The 25,121-nt window shown below is 44.2% G+C and overlaps 1 protein-coding gene across 5 annotated transcripts in view; it reads right to left on the minus strand.

The window, feature by feature from the left end:
* Nucleotides 1-2,687: 2,687 nt before the first annotated feature.
* Nucleotides 2,688-25,121, minus strand: part of ANKRD27 (ankyrin repeat domain 27) — a 51,789-nt gene continuing 29,355 nt past the window's right edge. For all 5 annotated transcript variants that reach the window (XM_068527404.1, XM_068527403.1, XM_068527402.1 and 2 more), the window contains 13 exons: nucleotides 24,465-24,557; nucleotides 22,881-23,078; nucleotides 21,173-21,232; nucleotides 20,963-21,082; nucleotides 19,853-19,897; nucleotides 17,750-17,872; nucleotides 9,821-10,018; nucleotides 9,015-9,134; nucleotides 7,682-7,843; nucleotides 6,524-6,635; nucleotides 5,563-5,641; nucleotides 5,298-5,370; nucleotides 2,688-4,035 (listed from right to left, as the gene is read on the minus strand). In XM_068527404.1, the coding sequence (XP_068383505.1) occupies nucleotides 3,802-4,035; nucleotides 5,298-5,370; nucleotides 5,563-5,641; nucleotides 6,524-6,635; nucleotides 7,682-7,843; nucleotides 9,015-9,134; nucleotides 9,821-10,018; nucleotides 17,750-17,872; nucleotides 19,853-19,897; nucleotides 20,963-21,082; nucleotides 21,173-21,232; nucleotides 22,881-23,078; nucleotides 24,465-24,557 (1,617 nt within the window). In that variant the 3' untranslated portion in view covers nucleotides 2,688-3,801. The remainder of the gene's footprint in view (nucleotides 4,036-5,297; nucleotides 5,371-5,562; nucleotides 5,642-6,523; nucleotides 6,636-7,681; nucleotides 7,844-9,014; nucleotides 9,135-9,820; nucleotides 10,019-17,749; nucleotides 17,873-19,852; nucleotides 19,898-20,962; nucleotides 21,083-21,172; nucleotides 21,233-22,880; nucleotides 23,079-24,464; nucleotides 24,558-25,121) is intronic.

Raw genomic sequence — 25,121 nt, forward strand, 5'->3', positions numbered from 1 at the left:
TTTGGACAGACTTGTTTTAAAACCATAGCAGAATGAACAGAAGACCTGCATTTTCAATTTTTTCCTTTCCTATCAAAAGCTTTTGAACATGTGTAGCAGCATGAGTATATCCTTTGTAATTGTGACATTAGTGTTAGGTGGGAAAATGGCCTCAGCAGAAATAGAAGCTGCTCAATCATCTTCAGTAAAAAGAAAATAGCAGTGTCTGGTAACATCATGGGATTTAAGACTCATGGATTAAGCTGAGTCAACTTTAATATTTCCAAGACATAGGTTCTGAAAGCAGGTAAGCTATTTTTCTTCCTGAAGATAGTACTTACATTTAATGTGGGAAAATTCCTAGCTTCGGTTTCATTTATAATGTGCTTTTCAAAGGCATTGAGACTAAATTATCTAACAAATATGACCCCTATCCAAACAGCCTCTGTAACTAGAGGATAACATCCATTGGAAAAAAATTACCAAAATAAGACATGTGGGTAATAATACTTCAACACTAGTAAACATGTTTGTAAGAGAAATGATTTCTGATGATTCAAATCCAGTTGAGACAGTTTAGTGGTTAAACATTTTGGTAGAAATGTTCTGGGTCTTCACTGATAAGGTTGCAGGTAACTTAAAGCAAATGTCATCTCTTGGGACTTCCCTGGTGGTGCAGTGGTTAAGACTCTGCGCTCCCAATGCAGGGGGCCCGGGTTCAATCCCTGGTCAGGAAACTAGGTCCCACATGCATGCTGCAACTAAGAGTTCGCCTGCCACAACTAAGGAGCCTGCCTGCTGCAACTAAGACCCAGCGCAACCAAGTAAATAAATATATTTTTTTTAAAATGTCATCTCTTACATTGTGCTTTACTCCCACCAGGTTATGAAAAACTGTGCTCATAAATTTAAATCATAAACTTAACTCTAGGAAGTTCCCTGGCGGTCCAGTGGTTAGGACTCGGCACTTTCACTGCCATGGCCCGGGTTCAATCCCTGGTCAGGGAACTAAGATCCCGCAAGCCGCGCAGCACAGCCAAAAATAAATAAATAAATAAACTGAACTCTCAAGTGAGCTGTTTGGTGTAACCTTGTAGATAGATGTCCTAGTCCTGGGAGGCCTAGCCCTCGAGGAAGTTCATAACATTTAATGAGAAGAATAGGATTAGTAGCAGGAAAGTGATGGGAAATGTGTTTTATCCCAATCTCCCAATCTAGCTAAATCCCAATCTCTGCTTTAGCTAGCACACTGCTGATATATGTTTAAACTATATTTGAGATTTTACTATGTTTGAGAATTGAAATTTGTAACCATAGATGCTGAAGAAAGTCAGTGTTAGAATAAAGTGTCTAGTATTCTTGAATAAACGAATGAGTAGAACCATTAAGAACATCAAAAATTTTTCAGAGTAACAGAGTAAATCATCAAAAGTAAAATGTGATCAAGGATTTTGAAAAAAAAAAAAATCCCAGTTACAGGTAAATTTTGTTTTATGTCTCGTTTACATAGAAATGCTGGCGGGAGACTAGACAATTCTCAGCAAGTTTGCTGCACACTTTCTCTTGCAGAATAACCACTGTCCTGATGGCAGCTACCGATGTGAATGTGTTTAAAGATTGTCAACCTCCCATCCTTCAGAGACACGCGAGAATGGAAAGTGACTCTGTACAAGGATAGAGGTTCTTGACTGCATCAAGGGGGTGGGGTACGTTTCCGTCCACGGGGTGGGGGGGTGGTTATTCTCAACTTTCTAATTTAACTTTGAATTCAGAACATTCTTACACAAAATAGAAATTCGGGCATTACCAATTTGAGTTGTCAAATTTATTTTTAAGTGGGAAAGTAACTGGAGAAAAACACAAGTGTTTTTAAAAATAATTGAGGTAATCACTTCAGATTGCTCACCCTGCTGATTACCAAAGGAGCTCAAAAGGAATCTTCTCCCCTAAGATTGACAGTCCCATTCATGGTATTTACATCTCTAGATGAAGGGCACACCAAGCTGGAATCTGCCAATTCAGGTGACACCGCCAGCCAGGGCTTGACCCCAGCTCTTGACGGTGCAAGCAAATTAGCCCCTTTATTTCCATGAACCTGGCTCCTCATTTGACAATTCTACCAGCCAGGACAATTGTTAGAAACTAACTGGGGGTATATGTGAAAGTTTTCAATATTATATTGCACCACCTCCAAAATTAGGTGATGTCAAATATACGTATTTGCATCTTGGAAATGGCCGTGCTGATAAACTGCATAGGGTCAAGTTTCTTAATTAGGATGGTAGAGAAGCACAGCAACTTAAGTCAATAAGGTGGTTTTGTTTAAAAGTGGGGGAAAGGAGTAAAAATAGAACAAAGAAACTTGCAAAGCAACAGTGCTTATTTCCTGTTTGGGCTAAGAAGCTGTGTTATATTCGGTTTTGCTCTTCTGACGTTTGTTAGAGGAAATTCAAACATCCTTGTGGGGGCCCTAGACACTGGGCTTACTGGATTAGGTAAGCCTTACTCAGGGCACGTGGGTAATGATCTGCTCCAGATGATCCAGTTTACATGCTTCAGTCGTACTTACATCTATAACTGAAAAATAAAATGTATCTCCATCCAATGGGGGAAGATGTTTCCATATACAAAGCACATGTTTATAGCAGAAAGGCTGAGAAACACATCTCCCTAGCAAAACAAACTCAAAAAAGTATACCGTGACACGCTCAAGAATCATAAAGTTTACTGTTTCTTTTCCATCATTTGGCACATGTCCAAGGCACATTAGAAAATTAAAAATCATAAATTACTTTGTAGAAAAATAATCAGCCCCTCCCTTCTGTACATAACGCAAGTGTTTCCAAGAACGTGCACAGAACCATTTCCCTATTACAAAGTTGTTTGAAAATGTACTCTGGACAAACCCATGTTTGCGGCTCTAGACCAATTGGTAACAAAAAAGAGTATAAGCTATAGAAATTTATAAAAAGGAATAAATGGCAATAAATTCTAATTTAAGGTAACTTTGACCTGGTTTGTGCTGTAAGTTTTGAATCTGAATCAAAAGACTAAGAAAAGGTGTGCCAAGTCTACTGTCTAGTTCAGGAACCATCCATCAGGTGTGACATTTAAGGGAGGCTCTTAACGGAAAGGGATTTTTCCAGAGACACTGCTACAGGTGTATAAGTGCAGTGATCAATTATCTGTACTTAATTTTTTAGAAGAAAAATTATACCCAACTTTCCCCACATACATAGTGTAGAACATGTCATATGTGTCCTTTCAACTAAAATGAGCATTAAAATGGCATTTAGGCATCTTTGGGTTCAAGTGTTGCTTGCAAAGGGACATTTTTCAGGTCCTATTTCCTTCATTCCAACGCAACGTTTCTGCCCGGCCTCCACGGTACCATGAAACCTAAATTGCTTTCCTTCAGCTTATCGCAGAGGGAGGAATCCTTTTAGCTGTGGTTTGCAAGTTTATACACATCCCAGAGGTCTAGCACCTTTCAGTAGAAGGAGGTCAGAATCTGGTGATGAAACCTCTCACTGTAACCAAGGAACCCTAATACATAAGAAGAAGCGTCTTAAGGATCTGGACACTACTGGAATTTTTGTCCTTTCCTTTTCAAGTGTATCCATTAGCTTTGAAGATGAAAGAGATAGTGATTGATAGCTTTTTGTTGTTGCATTCTTTCCATCAGCCACAGAAAAGCCTTCAGGACCTTTCTGCTTTTCTCTCAAGACAAACAGTAAGTTCATTTAGTTCTAAGCTGTACTCATGCTTGGCATCTTCTTGTTGAGGGCTCACTTCTTGGCAGTAGATAATTCCTTATTACTGTTAACGTGGGGAAATGCTAGCCTCTTGGGGAGTGGTCAGGTTGCCAGTAGTCTCTGGGCCCTTGGGTACAACCGCATCATTGACTGCGTGTCTACGGAGCATTCGCCTTTGTCCGGGAGCAGTTTGTCTCGGTCCAGGCCTCTCCGGCTGACCATCCTTTCCTTTGTCAGCCGTCTGAGAGCTGCTCTGGTCTGGCAGGTTATTCTGCTTCCGAGTGACTCTTTGCCTCCCTGGCTAAAGAAAAGGTATGATTCAAACAGTTCACATTTGTGCTATACTTGAAACAACCCACACAATAACAGCTACCCTTGAGTGCTTCTATGTGCCATCCAATGTGCTCAGTACTTTCCAGGCATAATTTCAACTCTTAACATCCCTGCAGTGAAAGTATGACATTTGCGCACTCCATGTATCAGACACAATGTAAACGCTTTACATGTTTTCACATTTAATCTTTACAACTCTTAACAAACAAGTGTGTACTATTGCTATCCCCATTTTACATACAGCTGAGGAAACAGGATCAGCAAAAGTTAAGCAATCTGCCTTAAGTCCCCCAGCTATCAAGGGAAAAGCTAACACTTGATTGAACCCAGGCAGATTTCAAAGTTTGCAGGTTTCCCAGCCAGCAGCAGGTCTATTAGCAAAGCCATGGAAGATTAACTATGAAATCAAAATTAGTCATCTTAACAAAAATCACTAATTCTCTAAAAGATTTAGAACTTCAGTATATTTGTTCCAACAAGCCTATGCCACACATACTATAAATTCTATTTCTCATAAATAAGGCATATATTATATTGGCAAGCAGCAACAAGAAAAGCCATGTTTCAGCACGGTCCTACTGTATAGCACAGGGAACTATATTCAATATCTTGTAATAAACTATAGTGGAAAAAATGTGAAAAAGAATATGTAACTGAATCACTTTGCTGTACACTAGAAACTAACACAACAGTGTAAATCAGCTATACTTCAATTTAAAAAAAAGCAAAGCCAAGCCATGTTTTCTGAGAAGAGCCACCTAAAAACACCACAGAATGTAAAGCAGGCTTCTTTTTATAATGAGAATTAAATAGTGCTATAGGAAGATGGCCACATACAGAATTGTCTATATGAGCAACTTTATACCATACTTGAAGTTTTTACCCATCTATATACAAATGTGTTTTCTTCCTTACATTAGTGATTAACACATTAGTGAATTTGCTTCCATAGTAAAATGTGAGATAGTTCATCTAGTAGGCACACTGTAAACAGCATCTTTCCATGCATTACAACTATTTCCCACTTTTTCTTCACTTTCCTTTCTCAGCTCAGAAACGCATTATTAAATATAACAATAAATGACCATGCCACTGAGGAACTCATTTTAATTGTTAGTAACTCTTATCAGTGAAGGGAATAATGAAATGAGAAATGTGTTTACCATGGATTAGTTTTGAAAAGTTCAGGCTTGAAAAAGTAAGATTATAAGCCAGTGTTTAATAACTCACCTCATGCAAAGAATCTGCTGCAAAATTAGGGACACTTCTATCTCTTGCCATAATCTCCCTTGAGGTCCTTCCCCTGAAACCCAAAACAAACTAAAATAAACGTTTGGGATAGTGGTGCAAAATACTCTGGTTGGCCACGAGGTGGAAGCATTTGATGAGTGGAGGGAGATTTATTTATAACCCATTAAAGCTGCATATAACCTGCTTGAGTTGTAAGTAAAGCTAAGGTCAAAAGCACAGAAATCAACTCGAATCTTATACTCACTTAAACTGACCAACTGAGTGGACAAAGTAAAACTGTCTTGTAAAAGGTTCATCTGGTAGATCATACATTTTGGAGTTCCCTGTAGATAAAAGGATAAACATCTGAAAACTTCCAAACTAGCTTAAGAAGTGTTTAAAAATTATAGCACAGATGCAAACTTTCAACTTTCTTTTTGTTAAAGTTTAACAAACTTTAGGAAATTAAGCACTGCATTTGATTACAGAAACGTATTAGTGGATACCTATTTATTGCTGTGTGAACCCCCATGAAACAAAGATAAACCCTTAACACACTGATATCCCCCAGGCACAGCCAACTAGGGTGAGACAGCCTCAGGATTATCCAGATATGTGAACGGGCTTATTCACATGACTGCATTGCAAACTACAATTGCAATTTTTTTAAAAAGTTGAACAAGGACCCATCTAAACTGTAACAACTTTTTAAAAAAGAGGAAAATACTTCAGCCCCACCCCCTGTTTGGCAGCTGCTGTTCTAATGACCATCTACCTCTGCACACCTGCAGATTAAAAAAGAAGTCTTTAAAGGTAGCATTTACCCCAGATGTCCAGGAAGTGCTGAGAAAAAGGCCTGGATTCAGAACATGAGACATGAAAGAAACTACCAGAGGTGGTCCCTCCTCCCTGGTTGGCGAGTGGAGGCCTGACCTTCAGGGTAATGCCCAGAGTGTCCATCTTACCTCTTTAGGGAGCATCACAATCAAGCAGAAAGCCAGCATCCAAACAGTGGAGGAGAAAGGATATTACATACATTTCTGGATGAAATGTATGTTACAGGATAGATGACACAGGATATAGCATACATTTCTTTGGTGCCTGTATCCCACCCCCAGTCATGATTATGTTTTACATTTACAATTAAGTGAAAACCAGCAACCAACCACTCATGAACTTCCAAATAAACCCAAGTTGAGAATTACAGAAAGTATGTGAGTTCTTACATTTTTTCCTGATCTTGACAGTAACATACTCGTCGTGGTCTGTTTCTCCAACATCATCTAACGTGGCCACGCAGCTTGGTACTACCTGAAGCAACTCCATTATTTTTGAATTCTACAGTGTGAAAGGGAAAAGGTAACAGTAACGTTTTTTATGCTTTCTTAGCAGGTTATTGCCTGTTTTTGATCTAAATGTCAGTGTTGGCATGGCTGGGCAGAAAAGCTAAGAAGCAGCTACAGACAAAACTTTGAGGCCATAAAGCCTAGTGGTGGAGAACAGCACTGCATTTGGAGGATGGCTCTGCTCTCTACTAGGTGGTACTCTGGGCCCGTGTTTCACTGCTCCGTGCAACTGGGTTGACAAGAATAGGATCTATTATTGTAGAGTTATCATGAGGTTATCAAGCGCCCAGCACATAGTAAGTGCTCAATAAAAGATATTCATCATTTGAGAAAGTGCTAAATTGAAAGTATAAAATTTTTCAATTCTGTTAAGGAACACAATTGAAAATTAGAAATTAATATACTAAGCCTATAAGTAGGTTGGATTTATGGTGACTTTAATATGTCAGTGGTGTCATTTAACAGCCTAGTAGCTGTCTACCTGAGTAGGAAACTAGATAAAGATTCAACATGAAAAGAGGAACAGTAAAGAGGTCCCTCCTTTAGTCTCCTCCTATTTCCTCACCATTTCTCCATGGCGCACGTCCACGCACTGGGAGGGTGGTAAACCGCGCATCACACTTCTCCTTACAGAACTCAAGGTTTGTTCACTAACTGCACACACTCCCTCCCTCGTGCTGCTAGGACCACAGGCGTATTCCCAGTGCAGGGAGGGTGAGACCAGGATGCTGTGTCAACCTGCTCCTTCCCCACGAGTACCTAACTGCTGGACTGTGTGCCAGAGGCGCCGAGGCCTGTGGTGGGTAGGGGGCACCTCTACCCAGGCCTTTGAAGACTACCCCAGCAGGCCGCCTCTGATCAGGTGACCAAGGACCAGGGATGCAGCCACACTCACAGACTTCCAGCACACCTACTCAGCCTGGCACGGCAAGTCAGAGGTCTGGCTACCGCTCTTTCAGATCTGGTTTAAACACAGGGGATCCCCGTGAGCTGTAAGGGAGCCTGGGACGCCCTCAGCAATGAAGCGCTCCCACCTACCTGTTCAGCACAGTCTATGGCTGTGCACTGCCTCTTGTTCAAGACCTGAACTGATGCTCCATGAAGCAGAAGCAGCTCCACCACGAAGACGTGCTTTTCTATCACAGCCTCGTGCAGTGCTGTGTTGCCCTTATTGTTAGAAGCATTAATGGAGGCCCCATGCTAGAAAGAGAAACGGCACAATCAGAAGGAATGTTGCATCGATGTGGTACCTATATGGGTGTGCCCTGCAACGTTCTTTCAACTTTGCTGTATGTCGGAAATTTTTTTAAGATGTTAGGAGTACGAGTAATACTGAGGAGAAAAGATTTATGTACAAAGATATTCATGGCAGCATTTATCATTATAACAGGAAAAAAAAATAAAAGTCACCTAAATGTATTGAGCAGAAACAGTTAAAAACAAAAAAGACCATGGTACATCCATAATTATGCAACCACTAAAAACTGAGGTTTTAATGAACAGTTTTCGGACTTCCCTGGTGGTCCAGTGGTTAAGAATCCGCCTGTCAATGCAGGGGACACGGGTTCGAGCCCTGGTCCAGGAAGATCCCACATGCCACGGAGCAACTAAGCCCGTGTGCCACAACTACTGAGCCTGTGCTCTAGAGCCCACGAGCCATAACTACTGAAGCCCGCTCGCCTAGAGCCAGTGCTCCGCAACAAGAGAAGCCACCGTAATGAGAAACCCGCACACCGCAATGAAGAGTAGCCCCCGCTCGCTGCAACTAGAGAAAGCCCGCGTGCAGCAACGAAGACCCAATGCAGCCAAAAATAAATAAATAAATAATAAAAACAAATTAATTATAAAAATAAAATAAATAAAATAAACAGTTTTCTATGTTAAGTTAAAACAAGCAAGATAGAAAACAATACTGATCTAAACTATGCACATTTTTAAAAAGTCACCAAAGTTAGTTGCCTTTCAGAAACAGGGTTATGGAAAAGTTGGGTTTTTCCCTACTTTTAAAAATTCTTCCTTCTACAGTCAACACATATACCCTTTATCAAGAGAGGAAAAAAGGAGCAGTGACATAAAAGGACATTCAGCTCACACTGCGGGTAACAATTCAACTGACCTGGTTAAATGAGGCAAGATCCAAACCCTCAGCAAAACGGCGTCTCAGTCCTTAACTCTGCATCCCTGATGCAGCTCGGACGCTGAGACCCCGTTATTGCAAAGCTCCCCACCCCAGGGCCAGCTTAAAGCAAAGGCCAAGCGGCCTCCCTCTCCCGCCCCTCCCCGGTGCACTGCCAGAGGCTCGCCGCGTGGCGGTATGCCCATCACCAAGCTGTGTCAGCAGCTCCTGGGCTGGGGGTGAGGGGGTCCTTACCTGCAGCAACAGTGCCGCAACTTCGTGGTGGCCTCTGGAACAGGCATAAAGGAGGGGTGTGTTTCCACTTATATCCTTTTTATTGGGTTTTGCATTAGAATCTAGTAGACATTTCACCACCTAGGCCAGAGAAGAAAAGTGTTCAACTTTAATTAAAATTTGCAGGGAGAGATCCTCTAACTTGCTATTCCTTTGAATTTTCTGTAAGCTTATCTAGAAGACTCTTAGATCCATGTCTGACCCTCAGGAGAAAGCAGACCAGTGAAGGGGGAGGGAGTAACATTTGCTGAGGGTCTTGTGTGTGTGGAGGCGGTGTACTAGGCATGCGTGTTTTTCATTTAGTCATTCCGTCTCCTCTGTGGAGAGCTGTAATTATTACTCCAGTTTCACATGTTAGAAAACTAATGCTAGGCATTACCTGAAATATGATTCCTAGCTTTAAAAACCTTACAGTGGAACTAATAAGGAAAAATGAAAAAATAAATAGATATTGAACTGTTTGGCACAGATGACCAACACCCAAGAATCAGAGAGACAGCTCCCGGCTGGGGTGAGAATCAGAATGACAGCCTCTGTGCTGCCAGACGTGAATGCCAGTGGCAGGGGGGTTGGCGCCACCCCCAGAAGCCCCAGGGTTCTGTGTTCTGTTGCTGAGTCGTCCTACCGTGTGCATCTCAGAATCTCGGCGCTGGGAGGAAGGAAATGGGCCCGTCCTCTGGGCCAGCAAGCAAACCCTTCCCTCGGCAGCACTCCTGCCAACTAAAGTTCTAACCCTATACACGCTGCCCAAGAGCCAGGACCCATACCTGGAAGTGGCCCTTCTGGCAGGCCAGGTGGAGTGGGACAGCCTGCTTTGCATCTCTGGCCCCCACACTGGCACCGTGCTTCACGAGGAGGAGGATGAGGTCCGCCCTACCATGCAGGGCAGCAATGTGCAGTGGGGAGGAACCATCCTGGTTGGTCACGTTCACACCAAGCCCACTGGCAGGAATCTTTGCCAGCTTCTAATAAGTGCAGAATGTGGAAACGGAAATGTTGTTAGTATTTAAGGAAGTCGGCTGAAGGAGCCAAAGCCATCCGTCCCTCACAGCCCCTCTGTAAAATCTGGAATCACAGCGGCATCCTGAACCGGGTTGCCCACAGGTGAATTACTACTTTAGAAAGGTATGATACATCGAAGGATTAACTTCCGTTTTCAAGAAAGCAAGCCCCCTACAATGATACCGTTTTATGCCATGGCAATTGAACGGGGAAGGCAAAGTCTGTTTGACAGATGGTGCTGGAACAACTGGACATCCACATATGGGAAAACTGCCCATCAACCCTTACCTCACACCAAACACAAACACTAAAATGCGTCACAGACCTAAATGTAAAAGCTACAGCTATTAAACTTCTTGAAGTAAACACAAAAGAAAATCTTTGCAACATTGGGATAAGCAAAGATTTCTTAGATAAGACACAAAAAGCAAAAGCCATAAAAAAAGTTTGATAAACTGACTTAATAAAAATGTTTAATGTTTGCTCTTTGCATGAGGCAAGTAAGAAAATGAAAAGGCAAGTCATAGAGGGGAGAAAAATGTTTGCAAGTATGTGTATCTGACAAAGGACTTGTACCAACCAGAATTTAAAAGCAAAACAAAACAAACTCTTACAACTCAACAAGACAATCCAACTTTAAAAAAAAAAAACAGGCAAAAGAAAAAAAAATACTTCACTCTGTATGACAGACTCTAGGTCCATCCACCTCACTACAAATATCTCAATTTCGTATCTTTTTATGGCTGAGTAATATTCCATTGTATATATGTGCCACATCTTCTTTATCCATTCATCTGTCGATGGACACTTAGGTTGTTTCCATGTCCTGGCTATTGTAAATAGAGCTGCAATGAACATTGTGGTACATGACTCTTTTTGAATTATGGTTTTCTCAGGGTATATGCCCAGTAGTGGGATTGCTGGGTCGTATGGTAGTTCTATTTTTAGTTTTTTAAGGAACCTCCATACTGTTCTCCATAGTGGCTGTATCAATTTACATTCCCACCAACAGTGCAAGAGTGTTCCCTTTTCTCCACACCCTCTCCAACATTTATTGTTTGTAGATTTTTTGATGATGGCCATTCTGACCGGTGTGAGATGATATCTCATTGTAGTTTTGATTTGCATTTCTCTAATGATTAATGATGTTGAGTGAAGTAAGTCAGAAAGAGAAAAACAAATACCGTATGCTAACACATATATATGAAATCTAAGAAAAAAAAAAAAAGGTCATGAAGAACCTAGGGGTAAGACGGGACTAAAGACACACACCTACTAGAGAATGGACTTGAGGATATGGGGAGGGGGAAGGGTAAGCTGTGACAATATAAGAGAGTGGCATGGACATATATACACTACCAAACGTAAAACAGATAGCTAGTGGGAAGCAGCTGCATAGCACAGGGAGATCAGCTCGGTGGTTTGTGACCACCTAGAGGGGTGGGATAGGGAGGGTGGGAGGGAGGGAGACGCAAGAGGGAAGAGATATGGGAACATATGTATATGTATAACTGATTCACTTTGTTATAAAGCAGAAACTAACACACCGTTGTAAAGGAATTATACTCCAATAAAGATGTTAAAAAAAAAAATAGGCAAAAGATTTGAAAAGACTTCACAAAAGAAGACAGTTGAATGGTCGGTCAATGAGCACAGAAAATAACATCTTTAGTTTTCAGGGAAATGCAAATCAAAATCAGGAATCACAAAACCAAAGGGTCAGAAAGCAGATCAGTGATGGTCAGGGGATGGAACATGGGATGGGGCAAACTTCAAAGGGGCAGGAAAGAATATTTTGGCTGATAGAGATAGCCTATATTTTGACTGTGCTGGTGGTTACACATTCGTTTGTCAAACCTCAGAAAACTGTTTGCTACTTATCTCTGAAGTTCACCTTCATTTTTATCATGGAACTTCCTTTTTATTCACAATGGTTTTAAAACCAATCATGAGGATATAAGAAAAATCCATCAGTAATTAAAAGGGCAAACAAAACAAACCAATAGAACTAAAAACAGACATTAAATTGTGATGTTGAATCATATATTTGATAGTGGAATTAATGTCAATGTTTTCTGTGATTGATCAAGGACTAAAACTTGGGTTATTGGGGCTTCCCTGGTGGCACAGTGGTTGAGAATCTGCCTGCCAGTGCAGGGGACACGGGTTCGAGCCCTGGTCTGGGAAGATCCCACATGCCACGGAGCAACTAGGCCCGTGAGCCACAATTACTGAGCCTGCGCGTCTGGAGCCTGAGCTCCACAACAAGAGAGGCCGCAATAGTGAGAGGCCCACGCACCGCGGTGAAGAGAGGCCCCCACTTGCCGCAACTAGAGAAAGGCCTCGCACAGAAACGAAGACCCAACACAGCCATAAATAAATAAATAAATAAATAATAGAAAATAAATAAAAGTAACCCAGAAGGAGTGCAATGTAGCATCTCTGTTAAAAAAAAAAAAAAAAACAAAAAAAAACTTGGGTTATCTAGTTCACTTTTCGATGATTAAAAATGTTATCTCTTTAAAAAGCTATGCTAAATTTAAAGGGTGAATTTCACTGTATATAAATTATACTTCAAAAAAATCAAAAACAAGCAGATGAAGAAGTAGAAGGGAAGAACATGATGAAATACCACTGCACACTTACCAGAATGGCTAAAGTTAAAAAGTCAAAATACCAAGTGCTGGCCGGGATTTGGGGCAACTAGAATTCTCACACCCTGCTGGCGGGAATGAAAAATGCTACAATCACTGTGGAAAACTGGTCATTTCAAGTTAACATATACCTCCTGCATAACCCAGCAATTATACTCCTAGGTAATTACCCAAGTAAAAATATATTTACACAAAGAACTGTACACAAATGTTCACAGTTGCTTTATTCACAAAGCCAAAAACAGGAGACTACCAAATGTCCTGATTCCAGGTGTTACATGTAATCAACAGTTTATTCTTTATCGCTGAACAGCGCCCCGTGGCATGCCCCTGCCGTACTTTGTTTAGCAGTTCACCCACTGAAGGGCACGTGGGTTGTTTCCAGTTTGGGGATACTGCAAATAAAAGTTGCTGTGTACATCTGTTTACAGGTTTTTGAGAGAACATAAGTTTCCATTCCTCTAAGATAAATGCCCAGGAATGCAATTGCTGAATCATGTGGTAATTACATAGTAATTCTATGGTTAGTTTTATAAGGAACTGACAACAAACACTGTTTTCCAGAGTGGCTTTTATATTCCCACCAGCAGTGGATGAGTGAACCAAGTCCCCCACATCCTCACCGGCATTTGGTGGTTTCACTTTTCCCTAATTTTTATTTTAGCCATTCTGATAGGCGCATAGCGTTATCTCACTGTGGCTATAATTTGCATTTCCCTGATGGGTGATGACCTTGAACATCCTTTCATGTGCTTATTTGCCACATCTAAATGCTCTTCAATGAAATGTCTGTTCATTCCCTTTGCCCATTTTATTATTGGTTTGTTTTCTTTCTTTACTATCGAGTTTTGAAAGTTCTTTATATATTCTAGGTTCTGGCCCTTTGTCAGATATGTGCTTTGCAGGTATTTTCTTTTAGTCTGTAATCTGCCTGTATAGCTTCTTTGCACGGGCTTCCACAGGACAAGTTTGTAATTTAGAAGTCCAGCTTATCCATTTGCTCTTTATGGATCATGCTTTGGGCGTCAAGTCTAAGAACTCTTTGCTTAGCCCTGGATTCCAAAGATTTCTTCCTGTTTTTTTCTAAAAGTTTTATAATTTTACATTTTACGGTTAAGTCTGTGATCCATTTTGAGTTAATTTTTGTACAGGGTGTGAGTTCATGTTGAGGTTCATTTTTTTGCCTGAAGATGTCCACTTGCTCCAGCACTGTTTGTTGAGAAGGCCGTCCTTCCCCCACCGACTTGCTGTCAGTCAACCTCAGTTGACTATATATGTGTGGGTCTATTTCTGGGTTCTCTGTCTGTCCTAGTGATCTGTGTGTCTGTCCCTCCACCAGGGCCACACTGTCTTGATTACTGTAGCTACACAGTTAGCCTTAATATTGGGTAGAGTGATCCTAATTTATTCTTCTTTGCCAGGATCGTTTTAGATATTTTAGGGTCTGCGTCTTTCCATATAAATTTTAAAATAAGCTTGTCTAGACTGTCTACAAAAACTTTGTTAGGATTGTGATAGGAATTGCGTTAAAACTGTAGATCAATCTGGGGAGAAATAACATCTTTACTAGGTTGAGTCTTCATGATCTGATATATCTAAGTATTTACGCATTCTTTGACTTTTTTCATCATTTTGTGATTTCCAGCATACAGATCCTGTCCACGTCTTGTTAAGTGTATACCTAAGTAGTTCATTTTTTTTTTTGAGCAGTTGTAAATGGTGTTGTATACATAGCATGTGTTCATTGATGTGCTAGCTGTCTAACTCAATGTGTATGTCCCATGCTAAGAAAATTAATTTGACTTTACAAAACATATAATGGTGTTATCCTTTGTACTGCAAGATAATACTACTTTATTAAAAAAGCTTCACCATGGATGTCTCTAACCTAAGAATATTGAAATGACTGAGTTTTTCATTCACTTGTAGCTTTTTCAGCTACAGGGTACTGTGTACATTGGGATGTACAACTTTTCTTCTGTCCGCATGCTGCTGGATATGTACAGTCCAAAAACTGACTTCCCCAAGGTGGGCTGCTGTGAAAAACAAAGGGATTAAAAAGGCAGATGCTGTTTCAAAGGATGTGATGTGAATGAAGCAGCACAGCCCTCAGGCCCATCAGTGACTGTATGGCTGGAAGCAGTTACTGTGTCTCTGCTGTGCTTCTGGTCATTTACCCACTCTGCTCTCCCCCACCTCACAGTTCATTAATTGTAGCAAGAAACTGAATTACACATTACAGCATCTGTTGAATTTATTGGATAAATTTATGTTCCTTGCTCTTTTAAAGCCTACTATCTTTTTCTCTTTTTGTAATTTCTCAAAAAGACACAAAAGTAAATTGCTTCATGCTGTGATTAAATTAAAACTATTCTTCTAGCCCAGTGTTGTGTTTAGAGTTTGCTCAGCGATGCAGAATAAACCGGTGATTACACACAACAACCTGGAAATCAGTCTAAGTGAACAAAGCCAATCCCCAAAGGTTCCATGCTGTATGATGAGTTTTATATAACATTTTTGAAATGACAAAATATTAGAACTGGAGAACAGATTAGTGGTTGCCAGGGGTCAGGGATGGTGGGTTGGGGTGACAGGGAGAGAGGTGGGTGTGATTATAAAAGGCAACATGAGTTATTCTCCTTGTGAGGAGAGAACTGTTCTGTACCTTGAATGTGGTGGTGGACACACAAACCTACACACGTGATAAAACTAAACAGAACGCAGGACAGTAATGGAAATACAAACAAAAATAAACAAATGGGACCTAATGAAACTTAAAAGCTTTTGCACAGCAAAGGAAACCATAAACAAGATGAAAGACAACCCTCAGAATGGGAGAAAATATTTGCAAACGAATCAACGGAGAGAGGATTAATCTCCAAAATATACAAACAGCTCATTCAGCTCAATATCAAAAAAACAAACAACCCAATCAAAAAATGGGCGGAAGGACTTCCCTGGTGGCGCAGTGGTTAAGAATCCGCCTGCCAGTGCAGGGGACATGGGTTCCAACTCTGGCCCAGGAAGATCCCACATGCCGCAGAGCAACTAAGCCCATGCACCACACTACTGAGCCTGCATGCCACAACTACTGAAGGCCGTGCGCCTAGAGCCCATGTTCCGCAACAAGAGAAGTCACTGCAATGAGAAGCCTGCGCACCACAATGAAAGAGTAGCTCCCGCTCGCCGCAACTAGAGAAAGTCTGCACACAGCAACGAAGACCCAACGCAGCCAAAAATAAATTAAAAAAAAAAAAAAATGGGTGGAAGACCTAAATAGACATTTCTCCAAAGAAGACATACAGATGGCCAAGAGGCACATGAGAAGATGCTCAACATCACTAATCGTTAAAGGAATGCAAATCAAAACTACAATGAGGTATCACCTCACACCAGTTAGAATGGGCCTCATCAGAAAATCTACAAACAATATAGGCTGGAGAGGGTGTGGAGAAAATGGAACCCTCTTGACTGTTGGTGGGAATGTAAATTGATACAACCACTATGGAGAACAGTATGGAGGTTCCTTAAAAAACTAAATATAGAATTACCATATGACCCAGCAATCCCACTACTGGGCATATACCCTGAGAAAACCATAATTCAAAAAGACACATGCAGGGCTTCCCTGGTGGCGCAGTGGTTAAGAATCCACCTGCCAATGCAGGGGACATGGGTTTGAGCCCTGGTCCAGGAAGATCCCACATGCCGCGGAGCAACTAAGCTGATGGGCCACAACTACTGAAGCCTGCGCGCCTAGAGCCCATGCTCCACGACAAGAGAAGCCACCACAATGAGAAACCTGTGTACCGCAACGAAGAGTAGCCCCTGCTCGCCGCAACTAGAGAAAGCCCACGCACAGCAACAAAGACCCAATGCAGCCAAAAATAAATTAATTAATTAATTAATTATTTTTAAAAAAAAGACACATGCACCCCAATGTTCACTGCAGCACTATGTACAATAGCCAGGACATGGAAACAACCTAAATGTCCATCAACAGAGGAATGGATAAAGAAGATGTGGTACATATATACAGTGGAATACTACTCAGCCATGAAAAGGAATGAAATTGGGTCATTTGTAGAGACATGGATGGACCTAGAGACTGTCATACAGAGTGAAGTATGTCAGAAAGAGAAAAGCAAATATCGTATATTAACGCATATTTGTGGAATCTAGAAAAATGGTAGAGATGAACCGGTTTGCAAGGCAGAAATAGAGACACAGATGTAGAGAACAAATGTATGGACACCAAGGGGGGAAAGGGGGAGTGGGATGAATTGGGAGATTGGGATTAACATATATACACTAATATGTATAAAACAGATAACTAATGAGACCCTGCTGTATAGCACAAGGAACTCTACTTCACCTTGCTGTACAGTAGAAACTAACACAACATTGTAAAATAACTATACCCCATTTAAAAAAAAAAACAAAACTAGGCAGAACACGTAAATAAACACACGTGCAGGCATGTGCGCACACACACACAAGCACAAATAAAACCGGGGAAATATGAGTAAGACGGATGGATTGTATCCACGGTAATATCCTGGTCGGGATATTGTACTGTGCTTTTGCAAGCTATTACCATCGGGGGAAACAGGGTAAAAGGCACAGGACTCTCTCTGTGCTTGGAGGGAGGGTCCTCCCGCACAGGGTGCACCAACGTGAGCAAAGGCAGTGGGCAGTGGCTCTTGCCTGCATCCTCCCAAGGGACCACGGCCACATGGACGGAGACGCCTGGGCATGTCTGTTCATAAGCTCCTGCCTTGTGACTCAGGGGCCTTGAGAGCCACTGAAACACTAAGCCCGCGTTCATGACCCTGTTCCCTGACCTGCCCATTCAGAAAGCAGGCAGCCGGAGCCAGATCCTGCATGAATGTCCACTTTCCTCTACCTTAAGCTGTATCTCAGGGGACACCTACAACCAGCCACTCGGCCGTTAGCTGGCTGAGAAGCAGACAACTTTCCTAAGGGGAAAAAGAAGAATTTGCCCTCTACCCCCATCCCCCAACAGAAGAAAAGCCAAACCTTTTGAGCTGGAGCACATTTGGGGCACTGGCACAAGGGGTGACAAAATTCAATATCCACCGCCCTGAAAGCATCCTCCGCTTCATCCAGGTCCTCCTCCATCCACTCCAACAGGTAACGCACCTGGCACCGGGCAGTAAGGAGAAATAGGGACTTAAAACCCATCCTCAGCTTCTTTACAAGTTATGGTATCTTAGATAGACAGACAGACACACAGACACACAGACACACAGACACACACACACACACACTTCTCTAATCAGGACCTACTGATACATTTCCTCAACCACCAAAGTAACTTATAAATGATGGCTGCTCCCTCTTGAGGATTCCAGGGTTCACCTGTGCTCAAGCCTTTCTCAGTCCTTTCAGTAGTGACAGAGAGAGACTGAGCTCCCATTTCTGCAGCTTGCGTTAGACTCTTTTCTTCTATCTTAAAAAGGGGCAGAGCGGTGTTGCTTCAGGGTGACGGCTTTAGAGCCCTAGTCCTGGAGCATCTCGTGAGCACCTCCTCTTACGTCGTCTCACTGTCCGCTTTCAACACCGGTCCGTCTCATCCTACAGGGGAGGAGACTCACTCCGGGGCCACTGGTTCAAGGCCACAGGATGAGGAGGTGGTGGCCAGAACCTCATCACAGGCTCTCTGATGCCACGCCAGTGTCCTTTCCACTTTAAGGCCCTAGCCCACAGGTGAAAGCACTGAAAAGACCCCTAACAGGTCAAATTTATGTTCCGGTAAACACAAGTTTCTAGGATATTAAACGTGAGAAAAGAAAACAATATAAATACGTTTCTAGGCCTGGTTCTGAGCACTGAGGAAGTCAGCAAAAGCCTGCAAGGAGTGACAAAGGGCCCCAGGAAGACCCGTGCAATCCCAAACACCCCCGCTCCAGGTCCCTTCCACGTTTCTGACAACAGATGCTCCTCAGGGTGGAAACACCAAAGGCCTCACCTGAACCGGGGCCTCACCTAACAGACTGGCGGGGACGGACCGGACCGAGGGCAGTTCCTCTTGGTGATTAGAAGGAACAAGACGGGGGAAGGGAGCCGAGGGGCGGCAGCCTCAAGCACAGAGCAGACGCATCATGACACAGGGGTGGTCACAATCTCTTCTCCACACTGGCTCTCGCCGCGGCTCATAGGGAGCCTGAGGAACTCTTCCTTTGCTTCCCCCCAAGAACACTGGGTGCCCTGGGGCTGGTCTCTCAAGGGGAGCAACAGCCAGATCCAGATGCCTGTGTCCTCCCCACCGAGTAACCATGTGTCAGGCTGATGGATTCACAGTGGCCTCTGGGCAGAGGCTAAGACACTGCCAACCATCTTCCGATTCTTAATACTCTGGAGGCTGTGATGATCAGATGCCAGGAACTTCTGTCCACCACCTCAAGCTCCATCACTGGCAAAAAGCACTCTTGAAACACACATCCCTGTGAAGCGCTCTTGTAAATCTGATCCACTCAGGCCTCCTAATCTGGTAAGCGCTAATTTACCCCTCCTTTTAAAGTGGAAGACAGAACAAATTCCTTTCAGGAAGCCAAAGGCAAGCCAGGGGAACTGCCCATGGGCATCTCCAGTGATCTCATCATAGATGCTCCCTGACACCTTAGCACCATCTCATTCGGACACTTGCTTGTGAGACCTTGGAGCCCCAAGTCTGAGACTCAACTTCCCAGCCAGGGATTCACACCGCCCACAACTCCTGCAGGGCCACACCAACACCCTCTGGGTTCTGGCCTCCCCTTCGCCACCTCCACCCTTCCCCACCCGGTCTGTTCACCCTGCTCCCAGCTAGTGGACTCTGGCCCCGAGCCCGCACTCTGTGCCCCTGGACACAGGCTGGTCCTCTTGCCAATATCGCTGCCCTCCTGGAATATGAATGTCTAAAGGGCAGGGATAGGCTCACACTGCAGCTTTATTCCACCTGCCTCGTTACTTGCAGGGGGCACGTCACATCCCATCACCAAGTACTCATGAAATGCACCCCTTCTGCGTGAACGTGAACAAAGAACCCTGACAGCTCCTGATTCACCTGGAGACAAGACACATGAGCACAGCTGCTTAAGCCGAGAGCAAGCTGCTTGAAATTCACTTCTAAAAACTCACCATTTCTAGGTCACCATCAGCAATGGCTCTTAAAAGTTTTTCTACCTTAATAAAAGGAAAAAGAATGTAAGGAAAATTATAATACAATAAGAATAGAAATAATAAAAACAACCTTCTGAAAACCTAGTAGCTTTCCTGTGTCTCTTGATCTCATTCAGTATCTTTCAAACACATCCCCAAAGTTGTTCAGATAGGGCATCCAGGAGGGGCCGGCGTGCACCTTCCGTGTAAGGTCTGTAAGATGACCCGCCATTCATGTGGCACGGTGGGACGACAGCCACCTGGGAGCACAGGCGCTTCCTAAGAGGGCAGAAACCCTTCAGAACTGCATCTATTCAGCTCTCATTATCTGCCAGCTACAGGAACCATGAGGGCAGGCACCCCCCTAGGAACGACTCCAGGCCTCTGTTAGACTCTGGAGCACGCCTCTTGGCTTTCTTTGCTGTGGTTCTGCATCGGGCTAGGCTTACTGGCCCTCCGAGGGCAGGTCACAGCCTGCGCGTGACAGGGGAGGAGGAGCCCGGGGTGGAGTCAGTGAGGGCTCCCCATCCGCAGGGGATGGGCACATCCACGCCACGGTCTGCTCTGTGGGCTGACGATGGACAAGGTCTAAGGTAGGTTAGACGGAAAAGAACACACAAACAAACAAAACAGGCTATGAGTCAGCTTTTACAAAACGCAATGTGTGAGAACATGTGCACGTCTACATAAACTCTGCAGGAAGTCAGGAACGAGACACATCAGGTTAACAGGGGCGCTGACGGAGCGGGAGATAAGGGCAGAGAATTTACTTCGTAAAATGATCTTAAAGCAGTGGACCTACAGGTGACTTTACCTGTACTTTTCTTAGAATACCCCCCCCATCTCTCTCTCTCTCTCTCACACACACACACACACACACACACGTCCGTCCGTGAAGGGCAAGCAGGGTGAGGCTGGCCGGGCTCCCCTCAAGGGCACTGACCTTCGCCACAGCAGACACGCTGCCCCAGCGGCGGCGAGCAGGCTGGCGGGGTGGCTCTCGCCAGGCCGGGGCTCTCTAGCTGGCCCCCAGAACACAGGCCGCCCCCCGCCACCGCCCCTCTCTGCCCTCCGGTCCGGGGGCCTCACCTCCCTGTAGTCCTTTCTGGGCTCCTCTTGCCTGGAGCTCAGCGACGCGGAGGAGAAGCTGGAGGCGGAGGAGCCCTGGCTGATGGAATCCACGGAGCACTGAGGGGGCCGCGCGGGCACCTGCAGCCAGGGAGCCCAGTGAAGGGTGGGTGAGGGCCAGACAGAGGCTGGTCTCAAGTAGGGCCGGCAAGCGCAGCCCCGTTCTCTTACCTCTGAAGACTTCTGCCCCATCTCGACGGACGGATGGTGGGCTTCCATCATGGACAGAATCTAGGAGGCCAAAGGGGACGCGAAAAGTACTGAGATGGGTCGCCAAGGTCTCATCACCCCTATGGCCCCACTGCACCCACCTCCTCGGAAAGCCACGTGGCCCAGCCAGGCCCTCAGAGAGACAGGGGGGACACCAAGGCCCAGAGCGGGTGGGAACCTACTCAGGACCACACTAAGTTCAGCAGGAGGAGCCAGTGCTCCCCACGAATGGCTCAGTGGACAAGGGAAGCCCAGGCACAGAGGGGCCTCAAAGGCTGCCTCATCCAGCCTGGGCTGGTGGTCCACAGGCCTGAGTGTGACCGTTCCACTGGCAGCCACGGGCCTTAAGTGGGACCAGCTCGGAGCTGAGCCCAGAAGGCCGTCTGCTCCTTGTGTCTGCAGAGCTCCCTCGGAAGGGCCTTTGGAGAAGCTCCAGTGCAGAGGTGCCCTCAGCCCCTCATGGGCATCTCAGGCCAAGGGTGGTATCACCCAGTTCCGTGGCTCTGGCTGCTACAAAGCTGAGACCCCGGGAGGGCATGGGCAGCTGAGGCCCCCAGGTCAGGAGCAGGGATTTAAACCTTCAAAAACCACACTCCTACAGGTCTTATGTTGTGTTCTTATCACACACACAAAATAATAATAATAATCTATAAATAAAGAGGGCGGGAGGAAACTTCTGGAGGTGATGGATGTATTTATGGCGCAGATTGTGGTGTTGGTCTCATGCGTGTGGACTTGTCTCCAAGGTCATCAAGTTGTATACACTAAATATGTACAGCTTTTTGTATGTCAATCATCCCTCAATAAAGTGGTTTAAAAACAAAAACTGTGCTACTCCTATAAGAAGACATAAACAAACTAAAAGAACTCCCTAGAAGAGGACTGGAAATTATAAAACATCAAGAGGCAGAAAGTAGGGCCTGTGCAAAGGGAGACACTTGGAGACCTGTATTAAAATGGCATCACCTATGTGAGCCACTAGCCGGGATGCTCTGGGCATCAGGACCTCGGATGGCCATCGCACGTGGCCCTAGGCTTCCTCTGGCTAGCTGGCCAAACACGCTTCTCTGCGGACACCCCTTCAACAGAGCTGCTGCTGGGAAGGCCTGGCCTCTGGAAGTTCCCATCGCTCCCCACCTGCTCATGAGCAAGCAGTGCACGACATGTGGCCCCAAACTACGTGCTTCCAGAAGTTACCAGCAGGACGTGCTAGTAGTTCATTAATGAACAATTTATGAAGGAAATTACACCCAACGATGTTCGAAGTTGGCCAAATCAGAATAAAGTTTTGGACGCTGAGGGTGAAGGAACAGGAAAACAGAGCTGATGCTTGCTGCTTCCAACACCCCGTCCCCGCTCTTCCCGGCCGGAGCCACCGTCCCATTTCCTCTCACTCCACCTGCCCAGAAACCAACAGCACTCAGAGGCCAGGGCAAACTCTGCTGGGAGCAGCTCTTGGCATGACACTGAGAAAAATGCCTACTAAGATGGAAAATAAGATGAATAGGTAAAACCCATGAACGACCAGGTCCCGAGCGCAGCAGAGAGGATGCGGCCAAGTTCTAGCCTTGGGGACTAATGCACAGTGTGAACAGCACGGCCAAGACGTAAGCTGCGGATGCTGATATTGTTTAAAGTCATACTGCTGCTCCGAGATGAAAAAGGCTACCTTTGAGTTTAATGCACACTTGAGGGGCGTTTCCTTCAGCCTGTTCTGGATCTCTGTGGACGCTCCGTTCTGTAGCAACGTCTCTATGATGCTTTGGTAACCCCAGCGGGCAGCGATGTGCAGGGGAGTGTCTCCTTTCTCGTTACCAATATCTAGTCTGCAGGACTGCACGTCATAGTAGACCAGAGCCTTCACACACTACAAACAGAATAGGAAAGGCCACCGTGAACTCACACGCCCGGCCTCGGGCAGATCTGTGCAGCCCGCAGCCTCGGCCCACGTCCCAATTCGATCAAGGCGCCATCTGCCAAGCAAACATACAGTAACAGAACATTAGACCTCCAGGGTTCCAGATCACCTGATCAGGACACATCGTTCCTGTTTTTTTTTTTAAAGAACCCAACTGTCAATCAATAAGAAATGGCTGAATAAATTGTCACACATCATGTGCAGAAAGGAGTCACCAGAGCAGGCCTGAGACCGCCATCACTGGAAAGGCCTGCTTGCAAGGCTGGGCCCCTTGACTTGCGATGTTCCTTGGGAGCTTGGATTTGGGGAGTGTTCTCACAGTCCCCTGACTGATGAGAGGGGCTCACTGGGCCTAGTTTGTCCAACAGTGGTTTATGCTGAACACCTGCTGTCCTTCTGGGAGTCTGGAATGTTGAAATGTTCTAGGCAAAAGGGTGTTCACACGACCGGCCTCCAACCAAAATCTTGGGCATTGAGTCCCTAATGAGCTTCCCGGGTGGAAAACACTTTGCACGTGTTGTTAACGACTCGTTGCTGGAGGAATAAGCTGTCCTGAGTGACTCCACAGGGAGATGCTCTTGGAAGCCTGCACCTCGTTTCCTCTGGACTTCATCCTTGGACCTTCCCTTTGGCTGATTTTGCTCGGTGTCCCTTTACTGCAATAAATCACAGCTATGAATACAACCATATGCTCATCCTGTGAGCACTCCTAGCAAACCACTGAACTGGGGAGTGGTCTTAAGGTCCCTGACACAACACACGTCATAGACTTTGTGTAGCGATTACAGAACGGGTTAGATCTACATTTATTGACCTATGGGATATCCATGATTAAGTTAGGAAAATAAGCTGCATAAAATTGTGTAGGGTATGATCTCGTTTTCACTCATCAACCACCTAACCCAGGCTCAACCCACGTCTGTATAAATCTACCCGGATATTACCATGGAGAGAAGCGAGAGAGTGGTTAGGAAAAAAAGTAACACACACACACACAGAGTTAAATATTAAGCAAACACGGAAATGATGAAATTCCTTGATATTTCTTTAAAAACATAACATGTAAAAATTGAGTATGAAGAAAGGTAAGAAGCAGATGGTAGCGGGGATGAATGCACATGATTTCATTTCAGGAAAAGACAATTACGTTTTAGATTTCTGTTATTTCAATACAGCATCTGTAATGTGTTTTTAAATTTTTTAATTAAAAAAATTATCTGCCAAATGTTCCAATAACTGTCGACATAAAATACGACATTCAACCAACTGGAAATTCACTTTTCTCTGTGAGAAAGGGTAAACACGGCCGCCCTCGGCGCAGCAAGGACCACTTACGTCTTCGTGGCCGTAGGTGCAGGCCAGGTGCAGAGGGGTGTTGCCGTTGTTGTCTTGCACTTCGGCGCTGGCTTTGTAGTGCAGCAGCAGCAGCTTCCAAAGGAGAGGGGAGCGCAGTGAGCACCAGCAAGCCCGGGAGTGCAGGCGCATGCTTCCGCAGGAGCACGGCCTCGAGCCTCACCGCGGGAAGTCGCTGGTCTCCATTTTCAACCTTATCTACTTACACTACAATTAAAATTATGTCAACCCTATAATAGAAAATAATCTGAAAAGGAATATATACTATATATAGAGAGAGAAAAACATTATATATATATACACACACACATATATATCTGAATCACTTTGCTATACACCTGAAACTAACACACTGTAAATCAACTATACTTTGAAACAAAAAAATTTTTAAATTTTAAAAAACAAAAGCAAAAAATATTATCATCACTCTCATCCTTCCTGATAAAAAGTTTAGAGATTACTTAAAAAAAAAAAAAAAAAGAGTGGATATATGTTTATGTATAACTGATTCACTTTGCTGAACACCTGAAACTAACGCAACATTGTAAATCAACTCTACTCCAATAAAAGTTAAAAAAAGAAAAAAGAAAGAAAGGAAAACAACCCCCATCAATCACTAGCAGTAACTGAGGCACTTTA

This window comes from Eschrichtius robustus, chromosome 19, assembly GCF_028021215.1.
Source record: "Eschrichtius robustus isolate mEscRob2 chromosome 19, mEscRob2.pri, whole genome shotgun sequence".
NCBI lineage: Eukaryota > Metazoa > Chordata > Mammalia > Artiodactyla > Eschrichtiidae > Eschrichtius > Eschrichtius robustus.